General features: G+C 37.8%; 1 protein-coding gene across 18 annotated transcripts in view; it reads left to right on the top strand.

Moving 5' to 3' along the window:
• Positions 1-10,193, top strand: part of BPTF (bromodomain PHD finger transcription factor) — a 101,179-nt gene extending 90,986 nt beyond the window's left edge. For 14 of the 18 annotated variants that reach the window (XM_075903934.1, XM_075903935.1, XM_075903929.1 and 11 more), the window contains 5 exons: positions 1,955-2,128; positions 2,993-3,185; positions 4,274-4,358; positions 6,965-7,151; positions 9,283-10,193. In XM_075903934.1, coding sequence (XP_075760049.1) covers positions 1,955-2,128; positions 2,993-3,185; positions 4,274-4,358; positions 6,965-7,151; positions 9,283-9,319 — 676 coding nt within the window. In that variant the 3' untranslated portion in view covers positions 9,320-10,193. Of the gene's footprint in view, positions 1-1,954; positions 2,129-2,992; positions 3,186-4,273; positions 4,359-6,964; positions 7,152-8,528 lie in introns of all 18 variants that reach the window. The other 4 variants (XM_075903942.1, XM_075903937.1, XM_075903933.1 and 1 more) reach the window with 2 other exon arrangements.
• The last annotated feature ends 5,945 nt before the right edge of the window (positions 10,194-16,138 follow it).

The raw sequence follows: 16,138 nt of genomic DNA, 5'->3' as shown, positions 1-16,138 counted from the left end.
CCACATACAGGACTATGTAGCACTTATTTCACCACTTGATTGTGAAGAAGTTAGTTACTTTTGAAAACATTGTTTTCTTAAGTCATTTAGTGTGTTTTTTAATAAATGTATGTTGGTATTAGATTTTTTTTGTGCCGGTGCCTCATTTGCAGTTCAGGCAGGATGGAAGTGCGGCTTTCAGTCTTGTAGCCTGAACTGCTCCTAAGAGGAAACCTGCAATATTAGGTACCCGATAAATTTGTCATTATGCACTAGATTTACTAAGATCATTCTTTGCTTAAGTCATTTGTTATTTTACTGTAGGCCTTTCATGTTTATTTGTTCATTAGTGACATTGACGCATGTTAGGGATTCACTCATACTGTATTCCAGATACAGGTTATGGATTTGTCAGGGTATCAGTCTAAGATTTAACCAGCAAGTGGGCAATTTAGAAATACAACAACTTGAGGCAAAGAATCAAAGTTCTGGACCTGAATTTGCCTCCAGGCCAGCAGGAGCTGGCAGCACTGTGGAGATGGTGCTGTCTGCACTTATCATATAAGCAGGTGAAACATCTTATGTTAGATTCAATTGGTGGTGACTCTCTGTAAAGAGAATTACATCTAGCCCTTCTTTGCAGGAAGATTGTTGAGATTTGACTGATCAGAAATAAGAAGCCATGGAAAAGATACGTTGGATGTGACAGATGTTGGGGTCCTGAGAGAGGCACCCATTAGAAGGGAATCATTCCTTAAATGAATAAAAATGGTGTAGCTGAGGTGTGATGTGATGATAAATTTAGGTGCACATTCCAAGACGGACTGCAAAAGTTTGGTAGAAATTGGAAATGTTCGTTTGGTGTGACATGTATTGGTAGCCATCCTAGTATAGCCAGGTCCTCTTCTTCATGCCTGCCCAGTTATTGGTTCTATAGGTTAGTAGAAATTGGTATCATCATGTAATAAATAACAGGTGATAAATGGCAAGGTGTTCATTAAATTCTAGGAATCCTGAGAGTCTGGAGTCAGCTAACTTTTGCTCAGAGAGAGGTAGACTGGGTGCTTAACTTCTTATCCCCATGATTGATTCTGCTAGTCACGTACATTTGGGGCTTCCATACCCCACATACTGTCAAACATCCTTGCATATTAATTTACAAGTTTTATCACACCATTCTGTGCAAGGTCCATTATTCACATGATTCTGTATGGAATTAAGTTGTTTTTGTACCTTACCCTGTTCTCCTTCACTTCAATCATGCCATATCTGATTCTGTCACATAGTGTTGTTTGAGAATAGACATATTCTCCAAAGAATGGTCTGTGTTCCAATTATAGTAAAACTGTTGTAATTCTGACTAGTTGAATTGCTCTGTTTTCAGGATCCCACATAGAAATTTTAAAATTACAGAATATGTTTTTACAGTTTTCCTTTACATCATGTTATACCAATATATATTCTACACATGGCTGGAATGCATGTTCCTTGTAGTGTACTTGTAACTTCTAGTTGGTGTTTGTGCTTTGCTTTGTTTTTTAAATTAACTGAGAGCTACATTTTCAAATCTCAAGAAATTGCCTTGAAATTTAACTGGCTTCTGAACTATAGTTTTGAAAATGTAAATCTTTTTCTTTGGCCTTGTCTTTTTGTGCCTTTTACAGTTTTTCACATATGCATTCATATAGGAGATACACATTTTCAGTCCAGTTTTTTCAAAAACTTGTTGATATTGGTTGACCCACATTTACTAAACTGTCTATATCCAGATTGATGCTAGTGACCTTATTTACAGTGCAGCTGCGGTGTCAGAGGTAGGCTTTGCAAGGATACAGTGGTAGAGGACAGGGAAACTGAGTCAGAAAATTGCAGAAAGTAGGCAAGCAAGAAAGTGTCAGAAACAGAAATGCAGGGGAAAGTGCCATGCCATTTGAAATGACAATTACATTGTCATTTTCATTGTGAACACTTTTAGGTTCTATATTGGCTGTGATCTTTGTACTAACTGGTATCATGGAGAATGTGTTGGCATCACAGAAAAGGAGGCTAAGAAAATGGATGTGTACATCTGTAATGATTGTAAACGGGCACAAGAGGGCAGCAGTGAGGAATTGTACTGTATCTGCAGAACACCTTATGATGAGTCACAGTGAGTTCTGATAAGAACCTCTTATTTAATATTTAGGTAGCAAACTGCTCTGACTTTGGTTACGTGTTCCTTAAAAAGAAAAAAAATCTGCATATATTGTATGGTATTACAAATTCCTTTTCAATATTTCTCTTTCCCAAATGTTGCTTTCAAGTGAATATTTTGGATATATAGGAAAAGTGGAGTCCTCAAGGTGGCCTCAATGTTATTTAAATAAAACGAATTTTAAATTGGGATTAATTTTAACAAGGAATAGCTGGAAAGGTTAAAACAAAATTGAGTATTAGTTGGGACTTGTGTGCTTGAAATTAGTTTCATGTTTGATTTAGATTAGATAGAAAATTCACTTTGAGTATGGGGTATTTGGGTGGTATCTTTACTTTTATAAGGCTTTTTGTCCCCTGAATACCCCTTTTATATTCAACAACAAGACTTTGGCTTTCGTATGAAAACTGTTTGAATAGGGTGAAATTGAAATCCTTGAAAGTAGTCTTGTTTACATGTATAAAATGTTCCTTGAATCATTGGTCGAATGAAATTTCTGGCATCACACTGGTACTTTCAACTTTTAAACTGATAACGAACTTTCAAAACCTTGTTTCCTTGAAATTAATTCTCTAATTTTAGGCACTATTAATGATTATGAAATAAAACTTTCAGGTAATTTAGTTATTGTTTGTAAATGTTAAATTAGCATGGATGGTTTAAATTAGCATATGTAAAGCTGAAATGTCTCTTTTAAATATAAAATTTTTACATCATGCAGAACAGAGTAAAAATTATTAACAATGAGGTTTTTTTTTATATATCTTCTGTTTTAAATGACAAGGATAATGTTACTGATTTTTCTTTCAAATCTTGCAGATTTTATATTGGCTGTGACAGATGTCAGAACTGGTATCATGGGCGCTGTGTTGGTATTTTGCAAAGTGAGGCAGATCTCATTGATGAGTATGTCTGTCCACAGTGTCAGTCTACAGAAGATGCCATGACAGTTCTCAGTCCACTGACTGATAAAGATTATGAGGGATTACGAAGAGTACTACGTTCCTTGCAGGTGAGGATAAACCATACTGTGGTAGTGGAAAGTACAGGTATGGTAGAAGTTCATCCAAGAGGTGTTTTTTGGGGGGAATAATGTTGGATCTCCACTTCTCCGATTTGTTAGAGATCATGATTTTAAGAGATACAAGAAGATTCCTTTTCTGTGAGAGGTGACAGTGTGTTGGCCACAATCTTCTCTAGTATCATTGTCACATTGAGTAACATTGATAGTGGCCTGAAAGTAAATCACTGCTCCCAAGGTCTGGAGTGTATTCTGTTTTATGTTTTTATAAATGATTATCTTTGTTGAGCATGAAGGAAGAAGATTTCGTCAGAATATGGAGCACAGAGTTGAGTTTTGGGTAGGAAATGGAAGTTTTCAACCTAAATTGTGTTCACTGCTTAGTCTGTATGATTACCAGTTTGAAATTATATACACTTCTGCTAAATTTCAAGGCTGACTTTTTTTAAAGATGAAAAAATATTTAGCACAAGATCACCTCCAGAAGATTTGTTTCAGAAAATGAAAAGTTTTGGTCCAGTTATAACACATTTGCTAGTGTAAATATCATCCCACATGTCTGCAAAGGAATGTTTAAATTGCAATCAGCTAGAAGTAATCCCATGTATTAAAAGAAGACCAGGTTCGTGCCTTATTTAATGTCCATCAAAATATTGGTTCTTTTATTTGAGAGGTTTTAATGGGCATTTATGGCAACAAGTTACTTGTAGATTTAATAAAAGTGAAAAACACTAATGGCCCAGCTTTGTGAGGTATGCAGTCCCTTCGGCTTCCATTGAATTGAAAGTAAGCTTCGTCAGGAATATTGGGTGAAGTTGGCTGTATGCAGTGTCTCAATTCTAGTATGCCTCTCCTTGTGAGGACAAGCTGCTCATCATGCCAGATTGTATTCTAAAAAGTGTAATCATCTGCTTGAACTAGAGAGATCAGCAAATAACACTTTAATTGTTGCTGAAATTAAAATCAAGTGCAAAATTCTAACAATATATAATTAGCTAAATAGTTATCAAACCCTACTTAATTTGAACATGTTTGTAATATTTACTTCTGAAACTGATCATGCCTCATTTTCTTGATAGGCTCACAAAATGGCATGGCCGTTCCTAGAACCAGTAGATCCGAATGATGCACCAGATTATTATGGTGTTATCAAAGAGCCTATGGGTAAGTGGATTTCCAGTTAGTAGTATAATTGGCTGCATGTTGATTATTAATTAATATGGATTAAAAATGTGCATATATTGAATGGCTTCATCCGTGGATCTTTGGTGCTTTATCCATATACTCTCATTATGAATGTGGGTAAAAGAAGACCGAGATGGTGACTTGCCTATTGGCGCACAAGTCTGACACAGAACTAAAATGGAAACCTATACTTTGGCTTTCAGTTATGCTCATAAGTCCATCTTTCCTAATATACAAAATGAAGTTCCAATTGGTTTATCAGACTTACAAAAGTATTTTTTCTGAGCTTTTCTGTTCTTCTGTATTAACTTTCAAACTGAGTGAGTTATACCACTATACCTTATACTTTCCACCCCCCCAAGTGAGAGAAGTATGTGCTCTAGTGATTGTTGAGGAAAAAGTTTTTAGTGAATTGATGATGTAGTTGCATTAATAACTTATGTAAATAGGATGGAAAGATGTAAAGCAATCTTCATTATCTTTGATTAGACCAGTGGTCTCCAACCTTTTTAAACACAATAATCACTTTCTGAATTTAAGTGCAATCCAAGACCTACTTCCGATCCAAATACCTTTTCCCCCCACTTCCTTCTCTGAGGCCCTGCCCCTGCTCACTGTCTTCCCTATTTTCCCCTCCTCACCAGGCAAGGGCAGAGGGTTGGGACACAGGCTCTGGTCTTGGGCTAAGAGATTTGGAGTGGTAGTGGGGCTCTGGGGGCAGACAGTTGGGATGCAGGAGGGGGTGCAGGCTCTGTGAGGGAGTTTGGGTCCAAGGGGCTCAGAACTAGGGCAGGGGTTTGGAGCGTGAGAGGGGGTTCATTACTGGGGCAGGGGTTTGCAGCTGTCGCCAGCTAGATAAGGCTTATCTCAGATGGCTCGTAGGTGGCGATGCAATGGGGCTAAGGCCCTGCACCACTCTCAAAAGCAGCCAGCAAACTCCCTCCATCCCAAGCCCTGTTGTGCCCCACTCCCATCCTTTCTGTGGAGACAGAATACAGGGTGGGCACACTGACATCAGCACCCTTCTCTCCTTTCTCTGTTCTGCACAGCAAGCAGGAGGGTCCTGTGGGCGGAGGGGGCAGCTTCCAAGGCAAAGGGCAGGAGATACCGCAGCAGTGTGGGGAAGGGGGGAGGAGGGAGGAGAGCGGCAACTGAAGAGTTGGCATTTGAAAGCCTCTTGGCAAAACCAGTCAGGATCACCTGTCAGAGGCTCCAGAATCTACCAGTAGATCCTGATCCACTGGTTGGTGGCCACTGGACTATACTGAAAGGGTCCTTGAAAAGGAAGAAAATCCTTTTCAGGAAGATACTGTAGCTATATAATAATCTGCGGTCATACTGCGGCAGCTGTCATTTTACTCAGTCTCAAGGGCAAAGCAGTGGTGGGCTGCATCAGGACTTGGATGTAAGACCTCTAAGGAAAACCCAGCTGCTGCAAGAAATGTTGCACATTTTTGTGCCCCTCTTCCTACAAAGTCCCTATTGAACCAGTGCCCCTTCATAGTTCTAGCAGTCAGAATGCTTGCTGCTGACGTTTGACTTCTGGGTGGTCACACAAAACTTGACCTCTTTGTACTTTCCACAAAAATAAGGATGTTAATTCTGTTATGTGGGAAAAAATTGGAATTTGGTCACACGAATTTCTTCAAAGTTCATAGAAAAGAGCTGGCTATATGTTTTACAAAACACTATTTTTCTGTTGTGGGTTAAAGTGACTTAGACCAAGTGATAATATAATTGAATTTGCAGTATATCAGGTTACACTTAGCACATTCTCCCTGTCACTGGAAAGAAGACCACCTGTTACGGATGGGTAATCTACATCAAAGTATGTCCATGTTCACAAATGTTTTGACACTTGGTGGTGGGATTACAAAATAAGCACTTAGAAGGAATTTTTTTGAGGCAGGTGAATCCTTTGTTCTTTTTCTCAGCCAAGTTAAGAGGGATGCTTATTTAGTTGAAATTTATATACCATTTTGTTTGCTTTTCAATTCTTTTCCCTTCATTTTTAACTAGGGAGTCACACACTTTGTAACTTATGTAAAATGATCGTATTGCACACACCAGGAGTTCCTTGCATTCTTTCATTTCCCCACCCTGAACTTGCTGTGTGTCACTCTCCCAATAATACAAATACTGTAAAACTTAAAACAAAAATTGTTTTCTCCAAATTTCAGTTGTGTTGATGTACCCCCAGACTTCTCTTGAGTACCCCTAGGGGCTGAGAGGCACTGCCCTGGGCCACTCCAGGGTCTACCCCCCTCCCGCCTTTGGGAGATCCCTTATCCTGCCTTCCTAATGCAGGAGCCTGGTCCAAACACTTGAGTTGCTGTAACTAAAATGTGTAAATTACACACAAATTCATGTGGGAGGAAACACATTCTAAATGAGACCCTCTTCGGCTGGCATGATGTCACAAGCAATATAGCAGAAAATGTAGCCAGGCCAGTTGTGCTTTTGTTATAATGAATGACAATACAAATGAACTTCTTTCTGGAAGACTAAAGATGTTTCATTTTAGATAACAGGTATGCATTGGTGTGTGTGTGTTTTTTTTTCTTTTTTTCTTTTTTTCTTTTTAGACCTTGCTACCATGGAAGAGAGAATACTGAAACGTTACTACAAAAAGGTGACCGAGTTTGTGGCAGATATGACCAAAATTTTTGATAACTGTCGTTACTACAATCCAAGTGACTCCCCTTTTTACCAATGTGCAGAGGTTCTTGAATCTTTCTTTGTACAGAAGCTAAAAGGATTCAAGGCAAGCAGGTAAGGCAAAGTGTTCCCCATATTGATAATCTCTGTTTCCCTGTAACCTACCTTTGTTTTAGAAAATCTTTGTACTACCCTAAGCTTTTCTTACTGCGCTCATCTAAAGGTCTGCCTCTTCCCACATGTTGCCACTATAGCTAGATTTTTTTTTTATTTTTTTTTAAGAGAAGACTCTAAAGTCAATACATTCCAGCTTTGGATTTTTGTCAAACTTAGGCCCTGAATCTATCCCACTTCAGTATTTTTATAATTTTTGTTTTAAAATATTAATTATGTATCAATATATATTATTATTAGAAAGAAATTGAACAGTACTGTGAAAACCAAATCAAGAGGACCAGCTTTTGTTGTGAATTTGTTATTAGCTACTTACTATGGTACTAGAGTCAGGTCCTGTCCAAACATTGAAGGAAAGATGCTCCTTACTCCAAAGAGCTTACAATCTAAGGAAAATGCAAATGTATGCAAAAATAAACAGTTCCTTGCCCTGACCTAGTAAACATCCATCTTTTCCTGTTTCTTTGTATTATTTAGATACCCTGTTCGCCCTCATTGTAAGCAATTCAGTGTGCAATTGAAATATAAAACATGAACACTGAGATTAATAGTTTAAAAAATAAAACTCAGAAACTTAGCTTTAAGCAACTTTTCTTCAGGAAAAGATTAGTAGAGTATATTCCCTCTTGGAACCTTGTTCCAAAAAATAACATGCACTTTACTTAACATGAACTATATGGCTTGCCAGCTCCATTTCAGGTTATAATCCACATGCCTTTATGTATAATGCATAGGACCTTGTACTTATATGAAGCCATTGGAGTTGTAAGTGGGGTAGTACTGATATAGTTCAGGTTGACATGAGTTTACCCTTTAATGCTAGTGTATCATTGCATATTTGTAATCCAAAAATAAACCACAAAGACTTAAAGCTGAATTTCATTAAAGTTTAATCAGAATTCTGTTTATGAACATTCTGCTGGTACATTCCTCAACATGACCATTACATCTGAATTCTGATAGTCTTGGATCAGTTCAGGATTAAAATCTATTTGCAATTAACTCTGTTAGAAATTGCATTGTAGACTAACTCTATCAGAAGTTGCATCCATCTTTGTGGAAGTTGCGAATTTTCCAAATGGTAAAAAGGCAGGTCTGAGGGGATGTGCAGATGTGGCCAGCTGAAGCAATCATGTGTTTACACTCTTAATTTAATTCCTTGATACTTGCTTTTATCAGGCCATTACTTGCTCATGCTTCTTTCATCCTGTCATATTTGGTTATCCAATATTCATTGTTTGCACACTAATTTTCATTGCTGCATCTTATTTTTGTGCTTCTTCATTTACATCATCCATGTTCTTTCTTTTCTTGCAGATTGTGATATCTTTAGTCTGACCTTTTTAACTGGAATCAGAACTGGATGTTGGGGTCACTCTTTCTTTTATTGTACAGTACTATGACATTAAACTGCCTTAAAAATCCAGATCAATGTCCAAATATTAAATGTTCTTTTTAAAATGCAAAACCAATATTTGCCAGCGGCCATGTTGGTAAATAAAAATGTATTAAGAAACTGTCAGTTCTGTATTTAAACAAAGTCAAATAATTGAGTTTTGGAAACTATGTATTTTAATTAATTTGAGGTCACCAATAAAACTGAAGTTTAGAAAGGGGATTCGCTGAACTCTGATTAGCAAAAATGTATTAATTTCTTTTACTATCCAGATGTTTTACATTTAAACATTTATCCAAAGATTTCCCAAATCAATGTACCTTAGATAATACTTTTGGTAAAATATGTGAAATATAACTTATGAATTGTCTTTATGCTTTCCCTATTACAGAATACTGTTGTGTGTCTTGATTAGTAAAACTTTATTTTGGGCATTTTTGGGTAGTTTAGTTGAAGCATCATGTTTTGTACACCGTGGAATTTTTAATACTGTAGCTGAAAACTTCTGTAAAGCTCAGAACTGCTTGTTTTAAATGGTGTTTGTTTGCAAAAGATGAACAGACACAACATGGCTGCATTCCCCTCCCATTGATTGACCCTCGGCATCCTCTTAAAGAAACAGCGTTCTCAAAAATGAAGGGTGCTTAATTGTTCACTTTTTTCTGTATTCTGCAGGTCTCATAACAACAAACTGCAGTCTACAGCTTCTTAGAGTTCAGCGTGTTAACCTAACACACACACAGCAAGAATCTGGTTGTCTGAAAATTTTTAATTAAGAAGCCAGATGGTTTTTAGTCAGGTTATCCTGACAAGACTTGATGTAAACTGTGTTTTTATTGGTCACAGCAGTCAAATTATATTCTTGGCTTATTTTGTCCAAAGGACAAAGGAATAAAAATCAGCAGCACCACTTTCTTGTCAAGATCAAATTGTTGTACTATTGTGGCAGAAGTGAGAAAACTTTGTTTTGTTGGAGAGAGAGCGAGCAAGCAAGAAAAAAGATACAGTAAATGGGGTCAAGTTTAACTCCATGGAAATGCCACGTCTGTTCTTCAGTGAAGAAGCTGGTTTAAAGTCCACACAGAAAACTTTGACTGTATTTATTTATTGTTGCAAAAAAGACGCTTTTTTATTGCTGCCCTCATTTGTCAGCTAATTATTTTTTCTTATAAAATCCGGCCCCGGTTACATGTAATCCATTCTGTATCTTAACATGATTCCTGTAGGTAAAAGTACAAGAAGACCTCTAGATGTCTTTTCTTTCTATGAAAGGAGCTGCTATGTACACATGTGCACACACACACAAAAAAACTGGGAATCAACAATGAGTTTATCATTCATGGTAGATAAAAACAATTAAGCTTGCATAAAGGTTGGGCTAAGTGGTCACAGACTACAGACTCTGTTGCCTTGAATATAACTACAGTTTGTCATTTACTCTGCACCAGACTGAAATGAGTAAAATCTATTTGAAGGTATCTTGTTTGTAAACATTTGTCAGATTCTAATTTTTTTCTTTTTGTATTAAAATTCAAAACATGGATGTATAATGAAAAAAATAAATGGAGATAATTTTTCTCCCCACAGATGTAGGTGTCTTTGAATGTGCGCTAATATGTTTGTAAAGTGTTTTTATTTGGGGAGGGAGGGAGGGAGGGAATCTGTTCTGAAGTGGAAGTATCCCGTGTAGTTGGGGGAGGAAAAGGTAAGAAAAGTAGAAAGGGGAATATGACTTTATGCTACAAAGGGTAGCGTTTCTTTCTTTTCATTAAGCAACTACTATCCCTTTAAAAATAATTCCACTGTGGTGCCATAATTGCTGCATCAGATAATAAAGGCAGTATTGGGAAATTTCATTGCCCACTTCTGAATTAGAAAGTAGAAGGCAAAATATCATCCAAGAATGATGAACCACATGTTTGTAATTATTTCTCTGAAGGGCATTCTCAGTGGTTTTGTCTCTTCCTATAAAAGGAAAGCTAGCATGAGGGATAAATGGAAGCCAACAGAGGAAGATGTGACTTGCAGACTTTTTTTCCTTCTCCTCTCTCTGATCTATCACTTGCACATTGCTTATGTAACTGACTTTGTTGTATTAACTGCCTCCAGTAAAATCAGCCAAGCTGGTTTATGCAGCTCTACAACCATTTTGCTAGATTTTGCACTAATTCACAATTTAGCTTTGTCCTACAGTGATCTGGGATTTATCTGGTTTATGGATAAGCTTCCCTTGGGTTTAACCTTACCCTGCTATGCAAGAACCTTTCCTGTTAATTTCTTAGAAGTAAAACATTGCTACTGACCACAGTTTTCTTACAATTACATGCTCAGGTGTACAGGTTCTTCTGGGTTAATTTTATCTAATAAAACCCATACATTTTTGTACAGATATTGTCATTTAACCTATATGTGAAAACTAAAAATTAATTGTTTAATGTGAAAACCAAATCAGTTTATGCTTCTTAAAAGATTGAGAAGAGTGGTTGCATTTAGGTTATGTTGTCCTTTGACTTCTTAAAAGAAATGCTACATATTGTATGCATTGTGTTTGATGCAAGAAGGAAAATTCTCAATTTGATGAGTTCTGAAAATATTTTGCATCTCTTGACAACATCACAGTATTTCTGTACTATTTATTCATATATAAATATATATGTCATTTGAAACTTAATGCGAAAAGAACTTTCTTACCTGTAGCCAATAGATTGCTATGTTTTTAACAGTTGTGGCAAACTGAAAAGTACTTTTTGTACGTAATAGGACATTTCATCCTAGACAAATAAAGTAATGTGTTTGACATCAGATTTGGTGGAGTTTCTAATGAAACACTGGTTGATTCTATAGCTCTTGGCAGTGATAAATTTTATATATCTTCTTAGGAATTTGTCTTACAATCATTCTGCTACTAGGGAAATGTTAATATCTTATGTACATTTTCATATCTGACATCTTTTCAGTTTTTCTGTTGCCAGGAAATCAATGGAGATATTTTCTAGCTTTATTAGCTATAATATTTTTGTGGGTTTTGTCTTTTTTTAAAAAAAGATATATTAAAAAAGAGAGAACAAATCTTGCAATAAAGTATTCCTGTGCATGTATTTCAAAAATCATACTTAAAGCATGAGAATTCATAACTCTTAAAACCTGTTTTGTTCCAGTGAACTTATTTCCTTTTAATATCTCTATTATTGCCACGTACATTTTCAAGTGTCTGATATTGAATTACCGTATATTCCGGCGTATAAGACGACTTTTGATGTTAAAAAACATCCCCTAAAAATCGGGGGTCGTCTTATACGCCGGGTATACAGCTTTGCGGCTTTGCAAAGCCTCGGGGGAAGCTGGCGGTGGGGCAGCCCAGGCGCGCCGGGGCTGTCCCGCTGCCGGGGCATCCTCAGAGGCTTTGCTCCTGGTGTCCCTGGTCTGCTGGGGACCGTCTCCAGCAGACCAGGGACACCGGGAGCAAAGCCCGGGAGGCGGAGGGGCGCTGGGGTATAAGACGAAACCCTATCTTTTAGCTAAAATATTAGGGGGTCGTCTTATACGCCCAGTAGCCTTATACGCCGGAAAATACGGTATATTTTAACTTGGGTTTTGGTGACACAGATTAAACCAAGTTGAGGATTTTTTCCTTTATGTTATCCTCAGACTCCCTCAGACTAACTTGAATAGATGTACTTGTGTAGGATTTAGTTTAGGTTTTTTAAATCCTCAAAATGTGGTAGGGAGCTGTGTAAATCACTGGAGAGACCGCAGTGTTTCACATGCTCAGTATATCAGTTAATTGGCTGAAAAAAGAAACAGAAGAAAATTAACTGCGAAAGTAAGAGACCTATAAAATTTGGCACATACATTCTAAAGGGACACTGTCATCTACCAACATTTAAAATCTTTTTGCTCTTGATTGTTTGTAATATAACATACAAGTTTAAAAATAAACATCCCTGCCAGATTTGTCCTTTTTGTTGTCTAACCTTTAATCTGTTTAGTAGTGGATGCGGTTATAATTTGTTTACTTCTATCTATGTGTTACCATCCTTGCTGAGGTACTGTTGCACACAGATCTGCCTGCTTAACTCAGAGCACTAGCCTTTTCACTGCTTGTTGGAATATACCGTTAAGATTGGGGGAGGCACTTCTTCAGTTAATTTACAACCTAAATTTGACAGTGTCCCTTTAATGAAGATAAATTTGTAGCCTAATGCATGTAGTTCGTTTGCTGTCTCAGCACCACACAAATTGTAAGAGAAATACAATTTTTAATAATTTCATCATTAAAATCTGTGTAAAGCAAAATTGACTCAAAGTATGGAAAAGCTAGCTGTGCTATAGACTGGTTTTCTGTTGCACATGAACATATTACCATATATTTTCTATATGCTTAGTAGTCTGGCCTTGTACTGGCTAAGGATTGCCAAATGTAAGAGTATGAAATGTTTTGATCTTTAGGGAAGACACAAAGAAATTCTCACTTTTTTTTTATTTCCCTTCCTTCCCTACATTAAATAATCTATTGCAATTTGGAAGAGTTACTTTGCCATTTCCCCACTTCAGCTTGTAAGACAAGTATTGTAACTAATGGTCTCTTTTAAAAACAAAATCAGGTATGGCTTTTAAAAGTGCGATCTTCTTCAGAATCTGAGAGAGCAATCCAAATGATCTATAAACCTGTTTCTGCAGTATGTGATGTCTGCATATATTTTTGAAAGCCACCAGTTAAAAAGTTTGAAAATAATAGAGTTAAATGTTTGTCATAGACAGGGGGTGGGGAACCTCAGGCCAGGGGACCAGATGCAGCCCCCGAGGCTCATGGTTGCCCCCTCAGCATTGGGAAGCCCACACTTGGTGCTCCAGCCCCCCTGCTACCTCACTGTGAGGCTGGAGCACAGAAAATCTTTTAGGCTGGGCCCCCCTAGGCTCTGGTGTATGGGGCGAATGTGGGGACTGTCTTTCTCCTCAGTCAGGAGCCACATCAATGAGGATTCGTTTTTGGTTTTTGCTTCTCACTTGTGGGGGGCCCCTGACTGATTTTTCTCTGGGTGGGTGGCCCCTGACACACACATGGTTCCCCGCACCTGTCTTAGACAACGAAACACACTGAACTGTTACTACTTAACATACTATATTGCACACTGAATAACACTTTACCTCTTCCTGAAGAAAGGTAAGATTTTTGTGATGCAAAAGGAAAAATCATGCTGCTTGTCCCACTTTCAGTAACGTGGTAATGGGATAGTTCGTGTAGTCAAATGAAAAAGTAGATGTATACCAAGTAAGAGTTGGGCCCAAATAAAATGCTGCTATTGTGATCTAGTAGTCATAGTGGACCACAAGCTATAGATGAGTCAACAGTGTGACAAAGTTGCAAAAAAAAAATCACTCTGGGATACATTAATAGGAATGGTGTAAGCAGGTCATGAGAAACAATTCTTCCATTGTATTCTGTGCTGATTAGGCCTCGACTGGAGTATTGTATTCTGGATACCATGCTTCAGGAAAGATGTAGACAAATTGGGGAAAGTCCAGAAAAGAGCCACACAAAAAAAAGATTAGAGATCTAGAAAACATGACCTATGAGGTAACATTGAGAGTACTGGGTTTGTTTAGTCTGAAAAAGAGAAGACTAAGAGGGGATATAATAGCTTTCAAGTACCCAAAAGGTTGTTACAAGGAGGAGGGAGAAAAATTATTCTTCGTATAGCTGCTGCTGCTGCTATGACAAGCAATGGGCTTAAATTGCAGCAAGGGAGGTTTAGGTTGGACATTAGGAAAAACTACTAATCAAGGTGGTTAAGCACTGGAATTAATTGCCAAAGGAGGCAGTGGAATCTCCATCATTGGAGATTTTTAAGAGCACATTAGATAAACACTTGTCGGGTGATCTAAATGGTGCTTATTCTTGTCATGAGAGCAGGGGACTGGACTTACTGTCCTCTTGTGGTTGTTTCTAGTTCTTGTATTCGATGATTCTATAATAATTTCCCTAGCTGTTTAACTTTCCAGATGGAATATTATTCAAGAGTAGTGGTTTCATCTAGTGGTGGTCAAATGTAGTTGGCTTCGGCTAAGCTGGTGGTCTTGCTCTAACTCCTGTCCATCACCACCATTGATTTCCTTATTTGTCTCATTGGAGACATCAGGGATTAAATGAGCTAGGGCAACGGAGCTACCCTCCTTTACCCACTACTCTTGGTGTCTGCTTCAGATCACTGTTCAGTGTCATGGCTGAAGGCAGTGGGGGAAATGTGCATTGTTGAATCTGGGTAAATGGAAAGCCAGGCATCATAGATCAGTACTCAAAAACATTGGTTCTAAATGGACAACACGAAGAAAATTGAGGCATTCCTGTAGCCCTTCTCCAGTACTTTGAATTGGGGCCAGGAACAGTCTGATTCTGCCAAAGTTAAAGCCCCTCATTAAAATTTTCTTGGGAAAATTTCAACTGCCATCTCAATTGTAAATGTGCCATTCTCCATGCTCGCTCAACTCTGTTCTTTCCCTTAACAAAAGTAGCATAATAAAAGTAGTAAGAAGGCACTGTGACCTTTTTTGGGTAGATTCAAGCAACTGGTTGTCAGGGAGCACTCATCTCTGGGAGTACCTCAATTCCATGATAAACCTCCTCCGGATCTCAAAGCTAGCAGCCCAATAAGCCGGTCCTTCACTTTTCTCCTTGTTGACAATGCAAACAAAAGCTGACGTACAGCAAGAATATATAGTTTCAGAAGTGGTAGCAGTGTTTGCAGTCAGTACTTTAAGCCTATTGCATGTCAAGAAATAAATCACATGAGAACAATTCTGAGAAGGTACTTTTGCTGCTCTATCAATGTCACCTTGCTTGTCTGCGCCTACTGTTTTGGTTGCTGAATAGTCTTCTGGTAAAAGAAAATAAATGGATCTCTAATGTCTTTTGCATCTTTAGCTAGATCACTTAGGGTGCATCTAGACAGCGGCGCTATTTTGGGATACTTCTAGTATCCCAAAATAGCTATTCCACGTCTTTTTAAACAAACCCATTATTTCAAAATAGCTTTTGAAATAATGGGCTTGCTCTTTGGGCATTCCTGCAAACCTCGTTCCATGAGGAGTAAGGGACGTTTCAGAATAGCACACTTTAGAAATACTCAAAATAAGCTGTAGCTCAAATTATGTAGCTTATTTCAAGCTATGGGTACAGTATACATGCCCCTTAAGTGTACTCTGCCATGATGCATAGTGATGTAGGTGTGCCATTTCACTGATAGTCCTTTGCTTCAGCAGCCTTTTAAAAAATGTACTTCACTCTCACGCTATGTCTACACGGCACACTTATTTCGAAATAACTTGTTACTTTAAAATAACAGTTCAAGTCTACACAACAAGCCCATTATTTCAAAATAATGGGCTTCTTACTCCAACTCTTGTAACCCTCATTTCATGAGGAGTGGGGGAAATTGGAGGAAGATTGTTTTTCCTTCGACTTCCTACTGCGTAGACATCACCAAAAGCTGAGTTAAGCTATTTCGACTTCAGTGACGCAATTAATGTAGCT

The sequence above is a fragment of the Pelodiscus sinensis genome, chromosome 20 (genome assembly GCF_049634645.1).
Source record: "Pelodiscus sinensis isolate JC-2024 chromosome 20, ASM4963464v1, whole genome shotgun sequence".
Classification (NCBI taxonomy): Eukaryota; Metazoa; Chordata; order Testudines; family Trionychidae; genus Pelodiscus; species Pelodiscus sinensis.
Note: the sequence above shows the minus strand (reverse complement) of the source record. Positions and strands in the feature narration are given on the sequence as shown.